The sequence below is a fragment of the Nerophis ophidion genome, linkage group LG22 (genome assembly GCF_033978795.1).
Source record: "Nerophis ophidion isolate RoL-2023_Sa linkage group LG22, RoL_Noph_v1.0, whole genome shotgun sequence".
Lineage (NCBI taxonomy): Eukaryota > Metazoa > Chordata > Actinopteri > Syngnathiformes > Syngnathidae > Nerophis > Nerophis ophidion.
The window spans coordinates 44,088,953-44,114,503 of NC_084632.1; the positions used below are offsets into that span (position 1 = coordinate 44,088,953).

The 25,551-nt window shown below is 45.5% G+C and overlaps 1 protein-coding gene across 6 annotated transcripts in view; it reads left to right on the forward strand.

Moving 5' to 3' along the window:
• The window catches only part of negr1 (neuronal growth regulator 1), a 275,110-nt gene that overhangs the window by 181,107 nt on the left and 68,452 nt on the right, over nt 1–25,551 (forward strand). The window contains exon 7 of one of the 6 annotated variants that reach the window (XM_061884008.1): nt 23,747–23,782. The exons of the other annotated variants lie outside the window; for them this stretch is intronic. Coding sequence (XP_061739992.1) covers nt 23,747–23,782 — 36 coding nt within the window. The remainder of the gene's footprint in view (nt 1–23,746; nt 23,783–25,551) is intronic. 6 annotated transcript variants of the gene reach the window in all.

Genomic DNA, 25,551 nt, shown 5'->3' on the forward strand with positions numbered 1-25,551 from the left:
TGCTGCATCTACCACACCTTTTTATATGCCTTCAAACGTCCACACGCTGCATCTACCACACCTTTTTATATCGCCTTCAAATGTCCACACGCTGCATCTACCACACCTTTTTAGGTGCCTTCAAACGTCCACACACTGCATCTACCACACCTTTTTATATCGCCTTCAAACGTCCACATGCTGCATCTACCACACCTTTTTATATGCCTTCAAACGTCCACACGCTGCATCTACCACACCTTTTTATATCGCCTTCAAATGTCCACACGCTGCATCTACCACACCTTTTTGTGTGCCTTCAAATGTCCACACGCTGCATCTACCACACCTTTTTATATCGCCTTCAAACGTCCACACGCTACATCTACCACACCTTTTTGTATCGCCTTCAAATGTCCACACGCTGCATCTACCACACCTTTTTATATGTCTTCAAACGTCCACACACTGCATCTACCACACCTTTTTATATCGCCTTCAAACGTCCACACGCTGCATCTACCACACCTTTTTGCATGCCTTCAAATGTCCACACGCTGCATCTACCACACCTTTTTATATCGCCTTCAAACGTCCACACGCTGCATCTACCACACCTTTTTGTATCGCCTTCAAATGTCCACACGCTGCATTTACCACACCTTTTTATATCGCCTTCAAACGTCCACACGCTGCATCTACCACACCTTTTTGTATCGCCTTCAAATGTCCACACGCTGCATCTACCACACCTTTTTGTATCGCCTTCAAATGTCCACACGCTGCATCTACCACACCTTTTTATATGCCTTCAAACGTCCACACGCTGCATCTACCACACCTTTTTATATGCCTTCAAACGTCCACACACTGCATCTACCACACCTTTTTATGTGCCTTCAAACGTCCACACACTGCATCTACCACACCTTTTTATGTGCCTTCAAATGTCCACACACTGCATCTACCACACCTTTTTATATGCCTTCAAACGTCCACACGCTGCATCTACCACACCTTTTTATGTGCCTTCAAACGTCCACACACTGCATCTACCACACCTTTTTATATGCCTTCAAACGTCCACACGCTGCATCTACCACACCTTTTTATATGCCTTCAAACGTCCACACACTGCATCTACCACACCTTTTTATGTGCCTTCAAACGTCCACACACTGCATCTACCACACCTTTTTATGTGCCTTCAAATGTCCACACACTGCATCTACCACACCTTTTTATATGCCTTCAAACGTCCACACGCTGCATCTACCACACCTTTTTATGTGCCTTCAAACGTCCACACACTGCATCTACCACACCTTTTTATGTGCCTTCAAACGTCCACACACTGCATCTACCACACCTTTTTATATGCCTTCAAACGTCCACACGCTGCATCTACCACACCTTTTTATATGCCTTCAAACGTCCACACGCTGCATCTACCACACCTTTTTGCATGCCTTCAAACGTCCACACGCTGCATCTACCACACCTTTTTATGTGCCTTCAAATGTCCACACGCTGCATCTACCACACCTTTTTGTGTGCCTTCAAACGTCCACACGCTGCATCTACCACACCTTTTTATATGCCTTCAAATGTCCACACGCTGCATCTACCACACCTTTTTATATGCCTTCAAACGTCCACACGCTGCATCTACCACACCTTTTTATATGCCTTCAAACGTCCACACGCTGCATCTACCACACCTTTTTGCGTGCCTTCAAACGTCCACACGCTGCATCTACCACACCTTTTTATGTGCCTTCAAATGTCCACACGCTGCATCTACCACACCTTTTTGTGTGCCTTCAAACGTCCACACGCTGCATCTACCACACCTTTTTATATGCCTTCAAATGTCCACACGCTGCATCTACCACACCTTTTTATATGCCTTCAAACGTCCACACGCTGCATCTACCACACCTTTTTATATGCCTTCAAACGTCCACACGCTGCATCTACCACACCTTTTTGCATGCCTTCAAACGTCCACACGCTGCATCTACCACACCTTTTTATGTGCCTTCAAATGTCCACACGCTGCATCTACCACACCTTTTTGCATGCCTTCAAATGTCCACACGCTGCATCTACCACACCTTTTTATATCGCCTTCAAACGTCCACACGCTGCATCTACCACACCTTTTTATGTGCCTTCAAATGTCCACACGCTGCATCTACCACACCTTTTTATATGCCTTCAAATGTCCACACGCTGCATCTACCACACCTTTTTATATGCCTTCAAACGTCCACACGCTGCATCTACCACACCTTTTTATATGCCTTCAAACGTCCACACGCTGCATCTACCACACCTTTTTGCATGCCTTCAAACGTCCACACGCTGCATCTACCACACCTTTTTATGTGCCTTCAAATGTCCACACGCTGCATCTACCACACCTTTTTGCATGCCTTCAAATGTCCACACGCTGCATCTACCACACCTTTTTATATCGCCTTCAAACGTCCACACGCTGCATCTACCACACCTTTTTATGTGCCTTCAAATGTCCACACGCTGCATCTACCACACCTTTTTATATGCCTTCAAATGTCCACACGCTGCATCTACCACACCTTCTTGTGTGCCTTCAAATGTCCACACGCTGCATCTACCACACCTTCTTGTGTGCCTTCAAATGTCCACACGCTGCATCTACCACACCTTTTTATATCGCCTTCAAATGTCCACACGCTGCATCTACCACACCTTTTTGTATTGCCTTCAAACGTCCACACGCTACATCTACCACACCTTTTTGCATGCCTTCAAATGTCCACATGCTGCATCTACCACACCTTTTTATATCGCCTTCAAACGTCCACACGCTGCATCTACCACACCTTTTTGTATCGCCTTCAAACGTCCACATGCTGCATCTACCACACCTTTTTATATCACCTTCAAACGTCCACACTCTGCATCTACCACACCTTTTTAGGTGCCTTCAAACGTCCACACACTGCATCTACCACACCTTTTTATATCGCCTTCAAACGTCCACATGCTGCATCTACCACACCTTTTTATATGCCTTCAAACGTCCACACGCTGCATCTACCACACCTTTTTATATCGCCTTCAAATGTCCACACGCTGCATCTACCACACCTTTTTGTGTGCCTTCAAATGTCCACACGCTGCATCTACCACACCTTTTTATATCGCCTTCAAACGTCCACACGCTACATCTACCACACCTTTTTGTATCGCCTTCAAATGTCCACACGCTGCATCTACCACACCTTTTTATATGTCTTCAAACGTCCACACACTGCATCTACCACACCTTTTTATATCGCCTTCAAACGTCCACACGCTGCATCTACCACACCTTTTTGCATGCCTTCAAATGTCCACACGCTGCATCTACCACACCTTTTTATATCGCCTTCAAACGTCCACACGCTGCATCTACCACACCTTTTTGTATCGCCTTCAAATGTCCACACGCTGCATTTACCACACCTTTTTATATCGCCTTCAAACGTCCACACGCTGCATCTACCACACCTTTTTGTATCGCCTTCAAATGTCCACACGCTGCATCTACCACACCTTTTTGTATCGCCTTCAAATGTCCACACGCTGCATCTACCACACCTTTTTATATGCCTTCAAACGTCCACACGCTGCATCTACCACACCTTTTTATATGCCTTCAAACGTCCACACGCTGCATCTACCACACCTTTTTATGTGCCTTCAAACGTCCACATGCTGCATCTACCACACCTTTTTGTATCGCCTTCAAACGTCCACACGCTGCATCTACCACACCTTTTTGCATGCCTTCAAACGTCCACACGCTGCATCTACCACACCTTTTTATATGCCTTCAAACGTCCACACGCTGCATCTACCACACCTTTTTATATGCCTTCAAACGTCCACACGCTGCATCTACCACACCTTTTTGCATGCCTTCAAACGTCCACACGCTGCATCTACCACACCTTTTTATGTGCCTTCAAATGTCCACACGCTGCATCTACCACACCTTTTTGTGTGCCTTCAAACGTCCACACGCTGCATCTACCACACCTTTTTATATGCCTTCAAATGTCCACACGCTGCATCTACCACACCTTTTTATATGCCTTCAAACGTCCACACGCTGCATCTACCACACCTTTTTATATGCCTTCAAACGTCCACACGCTGCATCTACCACACCTTTTTGCGTGCCTTCAAACGTCCACACGCTGCATCTACCACACCTTTTTATGTGCCTTCAAATGTCCACACGCTGCATCTACCACACCTTTTTGTGTGCCTTCAAACGTCCACACGCTGCATCTACCACACCTTTTTATATGCCTTCAAACGTCCACACGCTGCATCTACCACACCTTTTTATATGCCTTCAAACGTCCACACGCTGCATCTACCACACCTTTTTGCATGCCTTCAAACGTCCACACGCTGCATCTACCACACCTTTTTATGTGCCTTCAAATGTCCACACGCTGCATCTACCACACCTTTTTGCATGCCTTCAAATGTCCACACGCTGCATCTACCACACCTTTTTATATCGCCTTCAAACGTCCACACGCTGCATCTACCACACCTTTTTATGTGCCTTCAAATGTCCACACGCTGCATCTACCACACCTTTTTATATGCCTTCAAATGTCCACACGCTGCATCTACCACACCTTTTTATATGCCTTCAAACGTCCACACGCTGCATCTACCACACCTTTTTATATGCCTTCAAACGTCCACACGCTGCATCTACCACACCTTTTTGCATGCCTTCAAACGTCCACACGCTGCATCTACCACACCTTTTTATGTGCCTTCAAATGTCCACACGCTGCATCTACCACACCTTTTTGCATGCCTTCAAATGTCCACACGCTGCATCTACCACACCTTTTTATATCGCCTTCAAACGTCCACACGCTGCATCTACCACACCTTTTTATGTGCCTTCAAATGTCCACACGCTGCATCTACCACACCTTTTTATATGCCTTCAAATGTCCACACGCTGCATCTACCACACCTTCTTGTGTGCCTTCAAATGTCCACACGCTGCATCTACCACACCTTCTTGTGTGCCTTCAAATGTCCACACGCTGCATCTACCACACCTTTTTATATCGCCTTCAAATGTCCACACGCTGCATCTACCACACCTTTTTGTATTGCCTTCAAACGTCCACACGCTACATCTACCACACCTTTTTGCATGCCTTCAAATGTCCACATGCTGCATCTACCACACCTTTTTATATCGCCTTCAAACGTCCACACGCTGCATCTACCACACCTTTTTGTATCGCCTTCAAACGTCCACATGCTGCATCTACCACACCTTTTTATATCACCTTCAAACGTCCACACTCTGCATCTACCACACCTTTTTAGGTGCCTTCAAACGTCCACACACTGCATCTACCACACCTTTTTATATCGCCTTCAAACGTCCACATGCTGCATCTACCACACCTTTTTATATGCCTTCAAACGTCCACACGCTGCATCTACCACACCTTTTTATATCGCCTTCAAATGTCCACACGCTGCATCTACCACACCTTTTTGTGTGCCTTCAAATGTCCACACGCTGCATCTACCACACCTTTTTATATCGCCTTCAAACGTCCACACGCTACATCTACCACACCTTTTTGTATCGCCTTCAAATGTCCACACGCTGCATCTACCACACCTTTTTATATGTCTTCAAACGTCCACACACTGCATCTACCACACCTTTTTATATCGCCTTCAAACGTCCACACGCTGCATCTACCACACCTTTTTGCATGCCTTCAAATGTCCACACGCTGCATCTACCACACCTTTTTATATCGCCTTCAAACGTCCACACGCTGCATCTACCACACCTTTTTGTATCGCCTTCAAATGTCCACACGCTGCATTTACCACACCTTTTTATATCGCCTTCAAACGTCCACACGCTGCATCTACCACACCTTTTTGTATCGCCTTCAAATGTCCACACGCTGCATCTACCACACCTTTTTGTATCGCCTTCAAATGTCCACACGCTGCATCTACCACACCTTTTTATATGCCTTCAAACGTCCACACGCTGCATCTACCACACCTTTTTATATGCCTTCAAACGTCCACACGCTGCATCTACCACACCTTTTTATGTGCCTTCAAACGTCCACATGCTGCATCTACCACACCTTTTTGTATCGCCTTCAAACGTCCACACGCTGCATCTACCACACCTTTTTGCATGCCTTCAAACGTCCACACGCTGCATCTACCACACCTTTTTATATGCCTTCAAACGTCCACACGCTGCATCTACCACACCTTTTTATATGCCTTCAAACGTCCACACGCTGCATCTACCACACCTTTTTGCATGCCTTCAAACGTCCACACGCTGCATCTACCACACCTTTTTATGTGCCTTCAAATGTCCACACGCTGCATCTACCACACCTTTTTGTGTGCCTTCAAACGTCCACACGCTGCATCTACCACACCTTTTTATATGCCTTCAAATGTCCACACGCTGCATCTACCACACCTTTTTATATGCCTTCAAACGTCCACACGCTGCATCTACCACACCTTTTTATATGCCTTCAAACGTCCACACGCTGCATCTACCACACCTTTTTGCGTGCCTTCAAACGTCCACACGCTGCATCTACCACACCTTTTTATGTGCCTTCAAATGTCCACACGCTGCATCTACCACACCTTTTTGTGTGCCTTCAAACGTCCACACGCTGCATCTACCACACCTTTTTATATGCCTTCAAATGTCCACACGCTGCATCTACCACACCTTTTTATATGCCTTCAAACGTCCACACGCTGCATCTACCACACCTTTTTATATGCCTTCAAACGTCCACACGCTGCATCTACCACACCTTTTTATGTGCCTTCAAATGTCCACACGCTACATCTACCACACCTTTTTATGTGCCTTCAAATGTCCACATGCTGCATCTACCACACCTTTTTGTATTGCCTTCAAACGTCCACACGCTACATCTACCACACCTTTTTGCATGCCTTCAAATGTCCACATGCTGCATCTACCACACCTTTTTATATCGCCTTCAAACGTCCACACGCTGCATCTACCACACCTTTTTATGTGCCTTCAAATGTCCACACGCTGCATCTACCACACCTTTTTATGTGCCTTCAAATGTCCACACGCTGCATCTACCACACCTTTTTATGTGCCTTCAAATGTCCACACGCTGCATCTACCACACCTTCTTGTGTGCCTTCAAATGTCCACACGCTGCATCTACCACACCTTTTTGTGTGCCTTCAAATGTCCACACGCTGCATCTACCACACCTTTTTATATCGCCTTCAAACGTCCACACGCTACATCTACCACACCTTTTTGTATCGCCTTCAAATGTCCACACGCTGCATCTACCACACCTTTTTATATGTCTTCAAACGTCCACACACTGCATCTACCACACCTTTTTATATCGCCTTCAAACGTCCACACGCTGCATCTACCACACCTTTTTGCATGCCTTCAAATGTCCACACGCTGCATCTACCACACCTTTTTATATCGCCTTCAAACGTCCACACGCTGCATCTACCACACCTTTTTGTATCGCCTTCAAATGTCCACACGCTGCATTTACCACACCTTTTTATATCGCCTTCAAACGTCCACACGCTGCATCTACCACACCTTTTTGTATCGCCTTCAAATGTCCACACGCTGCATCTACCACACCTTTTTGTATCGCCTTCAAATGTCCACACGCTGCATCTACCACACCTTTTTATATGCCTTCAAACGTCCACACGCTGCATCTACCACACCTTTTTATATGCCTTCAAACGTCCACACGCTGCATCTACCACACCTTTTTATGTGCCTTCAAACGTCCACATGCTGCATCTACCACACCTTTTTGTATCGCCTTCAAACGTCCACACGCTGCATCTACCACACCTTTTTGCATGCCTTCAAACGTCCACACGCTGCATCTACCACACCTTTTTATATGCCTTCAAACGTCCACACGCTGCATCTACCACACCTTTTTATATGCCTTCAAACGTCCACACGCTGCATCTACCACACCTTTTTGCATGCCTTCAAACGTCCACACGCTGCATCTACCACACCTTTTTATGTGCCTTTAAATGTCCACACGCTGCATCTACCACACCTTTTTGTGTGCCTTCAAACGTCCACACGCTGCATCTACCACACCTTTTTATATGCCTTCAAATGTCCACACGCTGCATCTACCACACCTTTTTATATGCCTTCAAACGTCCACACGCTGCATCTACCACACCTTTTTATATGCCTTCAAACGTCCACACGCTGCATCTACCACACCTTTTTGCGTGCCTTCAAACGTCCACACGCTGCATCTACCACACCTTTTTATGTGCCTTCAAATGTCCACACGCTGCATCTACCACACCTTTTTGTGTGCCTTCAAACGTCCACACGCTGCATCTACCACACCTTTTTATATGCCTTCAAATGTCCACACGCTGCATCTACCACACCTTTTTATATGCCTTCAAACGTCCACACGCTGCATCTACCACACCTTTTTATATGCCTTCAAACGTCCACACGCTGCATCTACCACACCTTTTTGCATGCCTTCAAACGTCCACACGCTGCATCTACCACACCTTTTTATGTGCCTTCAAATGTCCACACGCTGCATCTACCACACCTTTTTGTGTGCCTTCAAATGTCCACACGCTGCATCTACCACACCTTTTTATATCGCCTTCAAACGTCCACACGCTGCATCTACCACACCTTTTTGCATGCCTTCAAATGTCCACACGCTGCATCTACCACACCTTTTTATATCGCCTTCAAACGTCCACACGCTGCATCTACCACACCTTTTTATGTGCCTTCAAATGTCCACACGCTGCATCTACCACACCTTTTTATATGCCTTCAAATGTCCACACGCTGCATCTACCACACCTTTTTATATGCCTTCAAACGTCCACACGCTGCATCTACCACACCTTTTTATATGCCTTCAAACGTCCACACGCTGCATCTACCACACCTTTTTGCATGCCTTCAAACGTCCACACGCTGCATCTACCACACCTTTTTATGTGCCTTCAAATGTCCACACGCTGCATCTACCACACCTTTTTGCATGCCTTCAAATGTCCACACGCTGCATCTACCACACCTTTTTATATCGCCTTCAAACGTCCACACGCTGCATCTACCACACCTTTTTATGTGCCTTCAAATGTCCACACGCTGCATCTACCACACCTTTTTATATGCCTTCAAATGTCCACACGCTGCATCTACCACACCTTCTTGTGTGCCTTCAAATGTCCACACGCTGCATCTACCACACCTTCTTGTGTGCCTTCAAATGTCCACACGCTGCATCTACCACACCTTTTTATATCGCCTTCAAATGTCCACACGCTGCATCTACCACACCTTTTTGTATTGCCTTCAAACGTCCACACGCTACATCTACCACACCTTTTTGCATGCCTTCAAATGTCCACATGCTGCATCTACCACACCTTTTTATATCGCCTTCAAACGTCCACACGCTGCATCTACCACACCTTTTTGTATCGCCTTCAAACGTCCACATGCTGCATCTACCACACCTTTTTATATCACCTTCAAACGTCCACACTCTGCATCTACCACACCTTTTTAGGTGCCTTCAAACGTCCACACACTGCATCTACCACACCTTTTTATATCGCCTTCAAACGTCCACATGCTGCATCTACCACACCTTTTTATATGCCTTCAAACGTCCACACGCTGCATCTACCACACCTTTTTATATCGCCTTCAAATGTCCACACGCTGCATCTACCACACCTTTTTGTGTGCCTTCAAATGTCCACACGCTGCATCTACCACACCTTTTTATATCGCCTTCAAACGTCCACACGCTACATCTACCACACCTTTTTGTATCGCCTTCAAATGTCCACACGCTGCATCTACCACACCTTTTTATATGTCTTCAAACGTCCACACACTGCATCTACCACACCTTTTTATATCGCCTTCAAACGTCCACACGCTGCATCTACCACACCTTTTTGCATGCCTTCAAATGTCCACACGCTGCATCTACCACACCTTTTTATATCGCCTTCAAACGTCCACACGCTGCATCTACCACACCTTTTTGTATCGCCTTCAAATGTCCACACGCTGCATTTACCACACCTTTTTATATCGCCTTCAAACGTCCACACGCTGCATCTACCACACCTTTTTGTATCGCCTTCAAATGTCCACACGCTGCATCTACCACACCTTTTTGTATCGCCTTCAAATGTCCACACGCTGCATCTACCACACCTTTTTATATGCCTTCAAACGTCCACACGCTGCATCTACCACACCTTTTTATATGCCTTCAAACGTCCACACACTGCATCTACCACACCTTTTTGTGTGCCTTCAAACGTCCACATGCTGCATCTACCACACCTTTTTGTATCGCCTTCAAACGTCCACACGCTGCATCTACCACACCTTTTTGTATCGCCTTCAAATGTCCACACGCTGCATCTACCACACCTTTTTATATGCCTTCAAACGTCCACACGCTGCATCTACCACACCTTTTTATATGCCTTCAAACGTCCACACGCTGCATCTACCACACCTTTTTGTATCGCCTTCAAATGTCCACACGCTGCATTTACCACACCTTTTTATATCGCCTTCAAACGTCCACACGCTGCATCTACCACACCTTTTTGTATCGCCTTCAAATGTCCACACGCTGCATCTACCACACCTTTTTATATGCCTTCAAACGTCCACACGCTGCATCTACCACACCTTTTTGTATCGCCTTCAAATGTCCACACGCTGCATCTACCACACCTTTTTGTATCGCCTTCAAATGTCCACACGCTGCATCTACCACACCTTTTTATATGCCTTCAAACGTCCACACGCTGCATCTACCACACCTTTTTATATCGCCTTCAAACGTCCACACGCTGCATCTACCACACCTTTTTGTATCGCCTTCAAATGTCCACACGCTGCATCTACCACACCTTTTTGTATCGCCTTCAAATGTCCACACGCTGCATCTACCACACCTTTTTATATGCCTTCAAACGTCCACACGCTGCATCTACCACACCTTTTTATATGCCTTCAAACGTCCACACGCTGCATCTACCACACCTTTTTGTATCGCCTTCAAATGTCCACACGCTGCATTTACCACACCTTTTTATATCGCCTTCAAACGTCCACACGCTGCATCTACCACACCTTTTTGTATCGCCTTCAAATGTCCACACGCTGCATCTACCACACCTTTTTGTATCGCCTTCAAATGTCCACACGCTGCATCTACCACACCTTTTTATATGCCTTCAAACGTCCACACGCTGCATCTACCACACCTTTTTATGTGCCTTCAAACGTCCACACACTGCATCTACCACACCTTTTTATGTGCCTTCAAACGTCCACACACTGCATCTACCACACCTTTTTATATGCCTTCAAACGTCCACACGCTGCATCTACCACACCTTTTTATATGCCTTCAAACGTCCACACGCTGCATCTACCACACCTTTTTGCATGCCTTCAAACGTCCACACGCTGCATCTACCACACCTTTTTATGTGCCTTCAAATGTCCACACGCTGCATCTACCACACCTTTTTGTGTGCCTTCAAACGTCCACACGCTGCATCTACCACACCTTTTTATATGCCTTCAAATGTCCACACGCTGCATCTACCACACCTTTTTATATGCCTTCAAACGTCCACACGCTGCATCTACCACACCTTTTTATATGCCTTCAAACGTCCACACGCTGCATCTACCACACCTTTTTGCGTGCCTTCAAACGTCCACACGCTGCATCTACCACACCTTTTTATGTGCCTTCAAATGTCCACACGCTGCATCTACCACACCTTTTTGTGTGCCTTCAAACGTCCACACGCTGCATCTACCACACCTTTTTATATGCCTTCAAATGTCCACACGCTGCATCTACCACACCTTTTTATATGCCTTCAAACGTCCACACGCTGCATCTACCACACCTTTTTATATGCCTTCAAACGTCCACACGCTGCATCTACCACACCTTTTTGCATGCCTTCAAACGTCCACACGCTGCATCTACCACACCTTTTTATGTGCCTTCAAATGTCCACACGCTGCATCTACCACACCTTTTTGCATGCCTTCAAATGTCCACACGCTGCATCTACCACACCTTTTTATATCGCCTTCAAACGTCCACACGCTGCATCTACCACACCTTTTTATGTGCCTTCAAATGTCCACACGCTGCATCTACCACACCTTTTTATATGCCTTCAAATGTCCACACGCTGCATCTACCACACCTTTTTATATGCCTTCAAACGTCCACACGCTGCATCTACCACACCTTTTTATATGCCTTCAAACGTCCACACGCTGCATCTACCACACCTTTTTGCATGCCTTCAAACGTCCACACGCTGCATCTACCACACCTTTTTATGTGCCTTCAAATGTCCACACGCTGCATCTACCACACCTTTTTGCATGCCTTCAAATGTCCACACGCTGCATCTACCACACCTTTTTATATCGCCTTCAAACGTCCACACGCTGCATCTACCACACCTTTTTATGTGCCTTCAAATGTCCACACGCTGCATCTACCACACCTTTTTATATGCCTTCAAATGTCCACACGCTGCATCTACCACACCTTCTTGTGTGCCTTCAAATGTCCACACGCTGCATCTACCACACCTTCTTGTGTGCCTTCAAATGTCCACACGCTGCATCTACCACACCTTTTTATATCGCCTTCAAATGTCCACACGCTGCATCTACCACACCTTTTTGTATTGCCTTCAAACGTCCACACGCTACATCTACCACACCTTTTTGCATGCCTTCAAATGTCCACATGCTGCATCTACCACACCTTTTTATATCGCCTTCAAACGTCCACACGCTGCATCTACCACACCTTTTTGTATCGCCTTCAAACGTCCACATGCTGCATCTACCACACCTTTTTATATCACCTTCAAACGTCCACACTCTGCATCTACCACACCTTTTTAGGTGCCTTCAAACGTCCACACACTGCATCTACCACACCTTTTTATATCGCCTTCAAACGTCCACATGCTGCATCTACCACACCTTTTTATATGCCTTCAAACGTCCACACGCTGCATCTACCACACCTTTTTATATCGCCTTCAAATGTCCACACGCTGCATCTACCACACCTTTTTGTGTGCCTTCAAATGTCCACACGCTGCATCTACCACACCTTTTTATATCGCCTTCAAACGTCCACACGCTACATCTACCACACCTTTTTGTATCGCCTTCAAATGTCCACACGCTGCATCTACCACACCTTTTTATATGTCTTCAAACGTCCACACACTGCATCTACCACACCTTTTTATATCGCCTTCAAACGTCCACACGCTGCATCTACCACACCTTTTTGCATGCCTTCAAATGTCCACACGCTGCATCTACCACACCTTTTTATATCGCCTTCAAACGTCCACACGCTGCATCTACCACACCTTTTTGTATCGCCTTCAAATGTCCACACGCTGCATTTACCACACCTTTTTATATCGCCTTCAAACGTCCACACGCTGCATCTACCACACCTTTTTGTATCGCCTTCAAATGTCCACACGCTGCATCTACCACACCTTTTTGTATCGCCTTCAAATGTCCACACGCTGCATCTACCACACCTTTTTATATGCCTTCAAACGTCCACACGCTGCATCTACCACACCTTTTTATATGCCTTCAAACGTCCACACGCTGCATCTACCACACCTTTTTATGTGCCTTCAAACGTCCACATGCTGCATCTACCACACCTTTTTGTATCGCCTTCAAACGTCCACACGCTGCATCTACCACACCTTTTTGCATGCCTTCAAACGTCCACACGCTACATCTACCACACCTTTTTATATGCCTTCAAACGTCCACACGCTGCATCTACCACACCTTTTTATATGCCTTCAAACGTCCACACGCTGCATCTACCACACCTTTTTGCATGCCTTCAAACGTCCACACGCTGCATCTACCACACCTTTTTATGTGCCTTCAAATGTCCACACGCTGCATCTACCACACCTTTTTGTGTGCCTTCAAACGTCCACACGCTGCATCTACCACACCTTTTTATATGCCTTCAAATGTCCACACGCTGCATCTACCACACCTTTTTATATGCCTTCAAACGTCCACACGCTGCATCTACCACACCTTTTTATATGCCTTCAAACGTCCACACGCTGCATCTACCACACCTTTTTGCGTGCCTTCAAACGTCCACACGCTGCATCTACCACACCTTTTTATGTGCCTTCAAATGTCCACACGCTGCATCTACCACACCTTTTTGTGTGCCTTCAAACGTCCACACGCTGCATCTACCACACCTTTTTATATGCCTTCAAATGTCCACACGCTGCATCTACCACACCTTTTTATATGCCTTCAAACGTCCACACGCTGCATCTACCACACCTTTTTATATGCCTTCAAACGTCCACACGCTGCATCTACCACACCTTTTTGCATGCCTTCAAACGTCCACACGCTGCATCTACCACACCTTTTTATGTGCCTTCAAATGTCCACACGCTGCATCTACCACACCTTTTTGTGTGCCTTCAAACGTCCACACGCTGCATCTACCACACCTTTTTATATGCCTTCAAATGTCCACACGCTGCATCTACCACACCTTTTTATATGCCTTCAAACGTCCACACGCTGCATCTACCACACCTTTTTATATGCCTTCAAACGTCCACACGCTGCATCTACCACACCTTTTTGCATGCCTTCAAATGTCCACACGCTGCATCTACCACACCTTTTTGTGTGCCTTCAAACGTCCACACGCTGCATCTACCACACCTTTTTATATGCCTTCAAATGTCCACACGCTGCATCTACCACACCTTTTTATATGCCTTCAAACGTCCACACGCTGCATCTACCACACCTTTTTATATGCCTTCAAACGTCCACACGCTGCATCTACCACACCTTTTTGCATGCCTTCAAACGTCCACACGCTGCATCTACCACACCTTTTTATGTGCCTTCAAATGTCCACACGCTGCATCTACCACACCTTTTTGTGTGCCTTCAAACGTCCACACGCTGCATCTACCACACCTTTTTATATGCCTTCAAATGTCCACACGCTGCATCTACCACACCTTTTTGTATGCCTTCAAACGTCCACACGCTGCATCTACCACACCTTTTTATATGCCTTCAAACGTCCACACGCTGCATCTACCACACCTTTTTGCATGCCTTCAAACGTCCACACGCTGCATCTACCACACCTTTTTATGTGCCTTCAAATGTCCACACGCTGCATCTACCACACCTTTTTGTGTGCCTTCAAACGTCCACACGCTGCATCTACCACACCTTTTTATATGCCTTCATATGTCCACACGCTGCATCTACCACACCTTTTTATATGCCTTCAAACGTCCACACGCTGCATCTACCACACCTTTTTATATGCCTTCAAACGTCCACACGCTGCATCTACCACACCTTTTTGCATGCCTTCAAACGTCCACACGCTGCATCTACCACACCTTTTTATGTGCCTTCAAATGTCCACACGCTGCATCTACCACACCTTTTTGTGTGCCTTCAAACGTCCACACGCTGCATCTACCACACCTTTTTATATGCCTTCAAATGTCCACACGCTGCATCTACCACACCTTTTTATATGCCTTCAAACGTCCACACGCTGCATCTACCACACCTTTTTATATGCCTTCAAACGTCCACACGCTGCATCTACCACACCTTTTTGCATGCCTTCAAACGTCCACACGCTGCATCTACCACACCTTTTTATATGCCTTCCTCAATAAGTGTGTGGGGAAAAGTTTGCGTCACTTGCTTTTAATTCCGACCACAGCATTTACATATTTGGCCAATCAGGAAAGACGGCGTGATAATGCGTTGAAGCTGCTACCCGCCATCTTCTCCACGTTGACGCCCACTCTCCTACAAGCACACTGAACACGCCGGCTGCCTCAGGACATTAAAAATGAAATTTTTGCACTCAGCCCACAAGTCCAAGTGTGGATTTAATTCCTCTCGGAGGAGTTTTAGCTGTCGTTTACATACTTTCAAGCAACTGCTACTTAACTCAGTGCCTATTGCTTTTTTGTAGAGGTTTGTGGTAACTGAACAGAACAACACTATCAGGGTGTCCCCTTCATGTAGTCAAATGTTGCACACCACCACAGCATTTTTTATTACCGCCACACCTTGAAAATAAGTTTTTTAACTTACAAATTGTAATGGCTGGAGGAGGGAGTTGTGACGGCACAGCACCATAAGGGGGCAATATTGCTCTGTATATATATATATATATATATATATATATATATATATATATATATATATATATATATATATATATATATATATATATAATATAATAAATAATGAACAATATAATTAATTAAACAACAAAGGGATGGCGTGTGACAAAGCCCAAAGGGTGTATGGTGTAAGACTATGTGTAGGAATGAATTGCTGAGTGTTTACCAGAAGTGATGAGTGAGAGGCGGACAATCTGGAGGACAAAGCTAGGAGGTCGTGAACATACTTGCCAACACTCCCGATTTTTCTGGGAGATTACCGAATTTCAGAAAATCTCCCGGGGCAACCATTCTCCCGAATTTCTCCCGATTTCCACCCGGACAACAATATTAGGGGCGTTTCTTAAAGGCACTGCCTTTAGCGTCCTCTACAACCTGTCGTCACGTCCGATCCATTTTTGTTTCATCTGACCACAGAACTTTTCTCCAGAAGGTCTTATCTTTATCCGTGTGAAGTCAGGTGAAACAAACATTTCACATTTTCAGTAGAGCCGTAATAAATTCATAAAAGAAGCAAACTTCATGAATGTTTTGTGTGATCAACAAGTATGTGCTCCAATCACTACATCACAAAAAAATAAGAAATGATTGGAGAGTCAAGACAGGTATGACATCATGTTCTTTACAAGTGTACGTACACTTTTGTCCACCACTGTATATGTGCTATGATCAAGGTTTTTCCTGGTCTCACACTGAGCCCCCTCCATAGGAGTTTAGTTTGATTTTTTCTTGCCCTCATATTTGCTATTGTGCATACCTTTTTTAAAAGACCTGAGAATGCTGTTCAATGGAGAATTGATTCTGAATCGAATCGTTACAACCCAAGAATCGGATGGTAGACTTCAGTTCCAGTATTTATAAACGATGCACAATTACCGGTTGAAGTGAGTAGATTGTTTCAAGTGGGTCCTAATGACCACACCGTTTCATCTGGAGAAAGGAGTACTTACCAAGATGTCGGCAGTGGAAATGGTGGTGTCACATGCCGGCCACGCAGAAGTGTGCACAACGCCAACAAGGGAGGAGGACCAGTCCGAAGACATCTTCTGCACAGGAGCAGTCTCAGGGAGCAACAGCTGTTTTTTGTTCCACCGCGGCATACATCAAGACTGTCCACGTGAAGAAGGGAGCGCAGGGAAAGAGGGAAAGTGTCCCTCAGGACCAGATGAAGGCTTGGGGAAGATGCATGTTGCACCTGGTCTTTCTGAGGCCACACCTGAGCAGCTTCAAACAGAAGGATGAAATCACGCCGAGCTTTATTGTTGGCGTCATTCACAAGTGCTGCAGAGGGACCACCTGCCAAAGACTAGAAGACGAGAACATTCCACCTCGTTCACAACCTGACTAGAAGTACTGGACACACCGGGGCGATAAATACTAAACACACCTGGGCGATTAATACTAAACACACCTGGGCGATAAATACTAAACACACCTGGGCGATTAATACTAAACTCACCTGGGCGATAAATACTAAACACACCTGGGCGATTAATACTAAACTCACCTGGGCGATAAATACTAAACACACCTGGGCGATAAATACTAAACACACCTGGGCGATAAATACTAAACACACCTAGGCGATAAATACTAAACACACCTGGGCGATAAATACTAAACACACCTGGGCGATAAATACTAAACAAACCTGGGCGATAAATACTAAACACACCTGCGCGATAAATACTAAACGCACCTGGACGATAAATACTAAACACACCTGCGCGACAAATACTAAACGCACCTGGGCGATAAATACTAAACACACCTGGGCGATAAATACTAAACACACCTGCGCGATAAATACTAAACGCACCTGGACGATAAATACTAAACACACCTGCGCGACAAATACTAAACACACCTGGGCGATAAATACTAAACCCACCTGGGCGATAAATACTAAACCCACCTGGGCGATAAATACTAAACACACCTGGGCGATAAATACTAAACACACCTAGGCGATAAATACTAAACACACCTGCGCGATAAATACTAAACGCACCTGGGCAATAAATACTAAACACACCTGCGCGATAAATACTAAACACACCTGCGCGATAAATACTAAACACACCTGCGCGACAAATACTAAACACACCTGGGCGATAAATACTAAACGCACCTGGGGAATAAATACTAAACACACCTGGGCGATAAATACTAAACACAGCTGGGCGATAAATACTAAACACACCTGGGCGATAAATACTAAACGCACCTGGGCGATAAATACTAAACACACCTAGGCGATAAATACTAAACACACCTGCGCGATAAATACTAAACGCACCTGGGCAATAAATACTAAACACACCTGCGCGATAAATACTAAACACACCTGCGCGATAAATACTAAACGCACCTGGACGATAAATACTAAACACACCTGCGCGACAAATACTAAACGCACCTGGGCGATAAATACTAAACACACCTGGGCGATAAATACTAAACACACCTGCGCGATAAATACTAAACGCACCTGGACGATAAATACTAAACACACCTGCGCGACAAATACTAAACACACCTAGGCGATAAATACTAAACCCACCTGGGCGATAAATACTAAACACACCTGGGCGATAAATACTAAACACACCTAGGCGATAAATACTAAACACACCTGCGCGATAAATACTAAACGCACCTGGGCAATAAATACTAAACACACCTGCGCGATAAATACTAAACACACCTGCGCGATAAATACTAAACACACCTGCGCGACAAATACTAAACACACCTGGGCGATAAATACTAAACGCACCTGGGGAATAAATACTAAACACACCTGGGCGATAAATACTAAACACAGCTGGGCGATAAATACTAAACACACCTGGGCGATAAATACTAAACGCACCTGGGCGATAAATACTAAACACACCTGGGCGATAAATACTAAACACACCTGCGCGATAAATACTAAACGCACCTGGACGATAAATACTAAACACACCTGCGCGACAAATACTAAACACACCTGGGCGATAAATACTAAACGCACCTGGGCGATAAATACTAAACGCACCTGGCGATAAATACTAAACACACCTGGGCGATAAATACTAAACACACCTGCGCGATAAATACTAAACACACCTGGGCGATAAATACTAAACACACCTGCGCGACAAATACTAAACACACCTGGGCGATAAATACTAAACGCACCTGGGGAATAAATACTAAACACACCTGGGCGATAAATACTAAACACAGCTGGGCGATAAATACTAAACACACCTGGGCGATAAATACTAAACGCACCTGGGCGATAAATACTAAACACACCTAGGCGATAAATACTAAACACACCTGCGCGATAAATACTAAACGCACCTGGGCAATAAATACTAAACACACCTGCGCAATAAATACTAAACACACCTGCGCGATAAATACTAAACGCACCTGGACAATAAATACTAAACACACCTGCGCGACAAATACTAAACGCACCTGGGCGATAAATACTAAACACACCTGGGCGATAAATACTAAACACACCTGCGCGATAAATACTAAACGCACCTGGACGATAAATACTAAACACACCTGCGCGACAAATACTAAACACACCTAGGCGATAAATACTAAACCCACCTGGGCGATAAATACTAAACACACCTGGGCGATAAATACTAAACACACCTAGGCGATAAATACTAAACACACCTGCGCGATAAATACTAAACGCACCTGGGCAATAAATACTAAACACACCTGCGCGATAAATACTAAACACACCTGCGCGATAAATACTAAACACACCTGCGCGACAAATACTAAACACACCTGGGCGATAAATACTAAACGCACCTGGGGAATAAATACTAAACACACCTGGGCGATAAATACTAAACACAGCTGGGCGATAAATACTAAACACACCTGGGCGATAAATACTAAACGCACCTGGGCGATAAATACTAAACACACCTGGGCGATAAATACTAAACACACCTGCGCGATAAATACTAAACGCACCTGGACGATAAATACTAAACACACCTGCGCGACAAATACTAAACACACCTGGGCGATAAATACTAAACGCACCTGGGCGATAAATACTAAACGCACCTGGCGATAAATACTAAACACACCTGGGCGATAAATACTAAACACACCTGCGCGATAAATACTAAACACACCTGGGCGATAAATACTAAACACACCTGCGCGACAAATACTAAACACACCTGGGCGATAAATACTAAACGCACCTGGGGAATAAATACTAAACACACCTGGGCGATAAATACTAAACACAGCTGGGCGATAAATACTAAACACACCTGGGCGATAAATACTAAACGCACCTGGGCGATAAATACTAAACACACCTAGGCGATAAATACTAAACACACCTGCGCAATAAATACTAAACGCACCTGGGCAATAAATACTAAACACACCTGCGCGATAAATACTAAACACACCTGCGCGATAAATACTAAACGCACCTGGACGATAAATACTAAACACACCTGCGCGACAAATACTAAACGCACCTGGGCGATAAATACTAAACACACCTGGGCGATAAATACTAAACAAACCTGCGCGATAAATACTAAACGCACCTGGACGATAAATACTAAACACACCTGCGCGACAAATACTAAACACACCTAGGCGATAAATACTAAACCCACCTGGGCGATAAATACTAAACACACCTGGGCGATAAATACTAAACACACCTAGGCGATAAATACTAAACACACCTGCGCGATAAATACTAAACGCACCTGGGCAATAAATACTAAACACACCTGCGCGATAAATACTAAACACACCTGCGCGATAAATACTAAACACACCTGCGCGACAAATACTAAACACACCTGGGCGATAAATACTAAACGCACCTGGGGAATAAATACTAAACACACCTGGGCGATAAATACTAAACACAGCTGGGCGATAAATACTAAACACACCTGGGCGATAAATACTAAACGCACCTGGGCGATAAATACTAAACACACCTGGGCGATAAATACTAAACACACCTGCGCGATAAATACTAAACGCACCTGGACGATAAATACTAAACACACCTGCGCGACAAATACTAAACACACCTGGGCGATAAATACTAAACGCACCTGGGCGATAAATACTAAACGCACCTGGCGATAAATACTAAACACACCTGGGTGATAAATACTAAACACACCTGGGCGATAAATACTAAACACACCTAGGCGATAAATACTAAACACACCTGCGCGATAAATACTAAACGCACCTGGGCGATAAATACTAAACACACCTGGGCGATAAGTACTAAACGCACCTGGGCGATAAATACTAAACACTACTGTGCGATGAATACTTCTTTCCCATAAACCTCAGTGGTCTGGAGCAGATGATTTCAAAAATGATGTCTGGCTTGTGTGCTATTGTGTGCTTAGCTGTTGTGTAGCTGCTAGCTCCTATAGACAAGCATGTTTACCTTTTATAAATGACTTCAGTAAAATAGAATCAATTGTTTGCTTATGGGAGGACATTTAGATGTTATCTGTCCCTTAGCTTTGTACAGGTAAACACTCTGCTTGTATCACACATGATATCACACACAAGTAAACACTGCAGGAATGCTTGTATCGTACGTGATATCACACACAAGTAAACACGATACAGTACCGCTTTTATCGCACATGATATCACTCACAAGTAAACACTGAAGGACCGTTTGTATTGCACATGATATCGCACACAGAAGTTAACACACTGCAGGTCTACTTGTATTGCACATGATATCACACATAATTGAACACTGCAGGACTGCTTGTATCGCACAAGATATCAAAAACACAATTAAAAATGCCGTACGTCCGCTTGTATCGCACATGATATCACACACAAGTCAACACGGTGCAGGACTGCTTGTCCTTCAGGTCTCCGCCAGGAATGACTTCAGACTCTTGGCAGATGGAGACCCAGATGCTGGTCCTTTAAGGCCCCCTGATGTGTGTTTGACGGACACCAGGTCTGCATGTTGGATTGTTGCAGCATCCCCCAGTATCACATGTGTTCAGCACTGTGTGGGACCTCCTGCCCCAGACATCATGCCCCACACCTCCTTTCCCAGACTTCCTGTCCCAGACCTCCTGTCTCAGACATCATGCCCCACACCTCCTTTCCCAGACTTCCTGTCCCAGACCTCCTGCCTCAGACATCATGCCCCACACCTCCTGCCCCAGACCTCCTGCTCTAAACCTTCTTCCCAAGACTTTCTGCCCCTGACCTACTGCCCCTGACTTTTTGTCCCAGACGTCCTGCCCCAAACCTCCTGCCCCAGACATCCTTCCCCAGACTTCCTACCCCAGACCTCCTGCTCTACACCTCCTTCCCCAAACCTTCTGCCCCAGACTTCCTGCCCCAGACCTCCTGCTCTAGACCTTCTGCCCCAAACCTCCTTCCCCAGACCTCCTGCCTCTGACCGCCGGCCCCAGACCTCCTGCCCCAGACATCCTTCCCCAGACTTCCTTCCCTAGACCTCCTGCTTTAGACTTCGTGCCCCAGACCGCCTGCCGCATACCTCCTGCTCTAGACCTCCTGCCCCAGACCTTCTGCTCTAGACCTTCTGCCCCAGACCTCCTGCTCTAGACCTCCTGCCCCAAACCTTCTGCCCCAGACTTCCTTCCCTAGACCTCCTGCTTTAGACTTCGTGCCCCAGACCTCCTGCTCTAGAACTCCTGCCCCAGACCTTCTGCTCTAGACCTTCTGCCCCAGACCTCCTGCTCTAGAACTCCTGCCCCAGATCTCCTGCTCTAGACCTCCCGCCCCAGACCTCCTTCCCCAGGCCTCGTGCCCCAGACCTCCTGCCCCACACTTCCTGCTCCCGACCTCCCGCTCTAGACGTCCTGCCCCAGACTTTCTGCTCTAGACCACGTGCCCCAGACCTCCTTCCCTAGACCTCCTGCTCCAGACCTCCTGTCCCAGACTTTTTGCCTCAGACCTCCTTCCCCAGAATTTTCGCCCCAGACCTCCTGCCCCAGACCTCCTGCTCCAGACCTACTGTCCCAGACCTCCTGCTCCAGACCTACTGTCCCAGACCTCCTGCCCCAGACCAAACCTTGTCTTCAGTGTAGGAGGAGATGCCGATCATAGATAGACAAGATTAGTCTCCGCCCCTTTTTCTCCTTGCATGCGCCTCAGCTTCTCTCCTCTGTGTCCCTCTTTCCTCGGCGGTCTCCATCCTGTTATTAATCCCTGACTGTCCTTCTGCCCCCCCCCCCTCTGCCCCCTGTAGCCCTTAGTGAGCCCAGCAGTGGCGAGTGGCGGCCAGGTAGGTCAGTTTGTCAGGCGCTCCTTTTGCTGTCTTGTCAGACGTCCTTATGATTTGGCTTCTTTGCAAGCGTCCCATCTCACCCGCCACATGAATAATGGCCGCCTCATCAAAGCGGCCCGATGCTTGTCATAACGCTCCTCTCTGGCTCGCCCCCGGCCGCCAGCGTCTCAGCGCTCCTTCCACATCAAAGGCAGGATGCTGATGGAGGCAAAGGCCCTCAGTTTGTTGTTTGCAAGATGGAATCTCTCCCGCCTTCATCCTCCTCTCTTTCTGACGCTCCCTCCTCAACACTCCTCTGCGTCCTTTCTAGAACCTTCCATGTGCTGTTGTGACCGCCCTGATCGATGCTTCTTCCTCCATCCTTGCTCTTCTGATTGTCGGGCTTTTTTCCACCTCGAACTTCCATAGTCCAGCCCGAAGACATGGCTCGCTAGTTAGCGGCTAACATCCATCCACAGTGTTTTAGCTACTTCTAAATCACAAATCCTGGCCTCCATGGTGACAAATAAAGTAAGTTTCTTACAAGTAGCTTTATCACTGGAGGACGAGGAATAGCTAAACATGCTTCACTACACACCGTAGGAGGATACAATAGCTCACCGGCATCACAATGTAAACAAACGCCATGGGTGGATCTACACCTGACATCCACTGTAATGATACCAAGTACAGGAACATATCTAGTATTACATCAATATTTTTTATCGTCACAAAGTATTTTTCCTCATTCAAAAACAAATGATATTATATTTATATAGTCAGTAAATACATCCCTGGACACATGAGGACTTTGTATATGAGCAATGTATGATCCTGTAACTACTTGGTATCGGATCCATACCTAAATGTGTGGTATCATCCACAACTAATGTCAATTGTCAAAGAAGAAAAGAATAAGTGATTATTACATTTTAACAGAAGTGTAGATAGAACATGTTCAAACAAAAAACAGTGCGACACCTACCCTTTACATCAGTATTTCTTAACCATATTTATATTGGTTTATTAAGTAATATATTTTACTGTACGATCCTGTAACTACTTGGTATCGGATCCATACTAAATGTGAATAAGTGATTATTACATTTTAACAGAAGTGTAGATAGAAAATGTTAAAACAGAAAATAAGCAGATATTAACAGGAAATAAAGAAGTAGATGAATAATCCATTTGTTACAGTTTGTCTCTCATAATGTGTAGAAAATAATAGGTGTAAAAAAGACACAATATATTACAGTATAGGTTAGCGGACTAATTAGGAGTCTTTGTTTGTTTACTTACTACTAAAGGACAAGTTGTCTAGTATGTTCAACATTTTATTGAAGGACTAAATGACAATAATAAACTTATGTTTCATGTACACTTGGATTTTCTTGTTGAAATAAAGAAAATAAGGCCATTTATTTAGAAAAGTATTCATATACATTTTGATACCGGTACCAAAATATTGTTATGTGGACCACCCTAACTCCATGCTTTGATGGCACATTTTCAGCACTTATGCAGAGCCCAAAAACACAAACCAGGTACCAGTCGCTAAGAAGAGTTGATACATACAGGAAGTGTTGTTATTTATGTAATATAGTAGGCAAGTGCAGTGTTGTTTTAATGGCCGCTGTGTTTTTATGCTAATGTTCCTTCCACTGCCGGAGTCGTGCTCGTTAGAGAGCAGCGTGACCGGCAGCCAATATTGTAAGTTCAGTGCTCGGGTGCAGGAAGTGTCAACCGGAGCTGGAAGGCTTCGAGATCGCCGATTTAATCAGCCG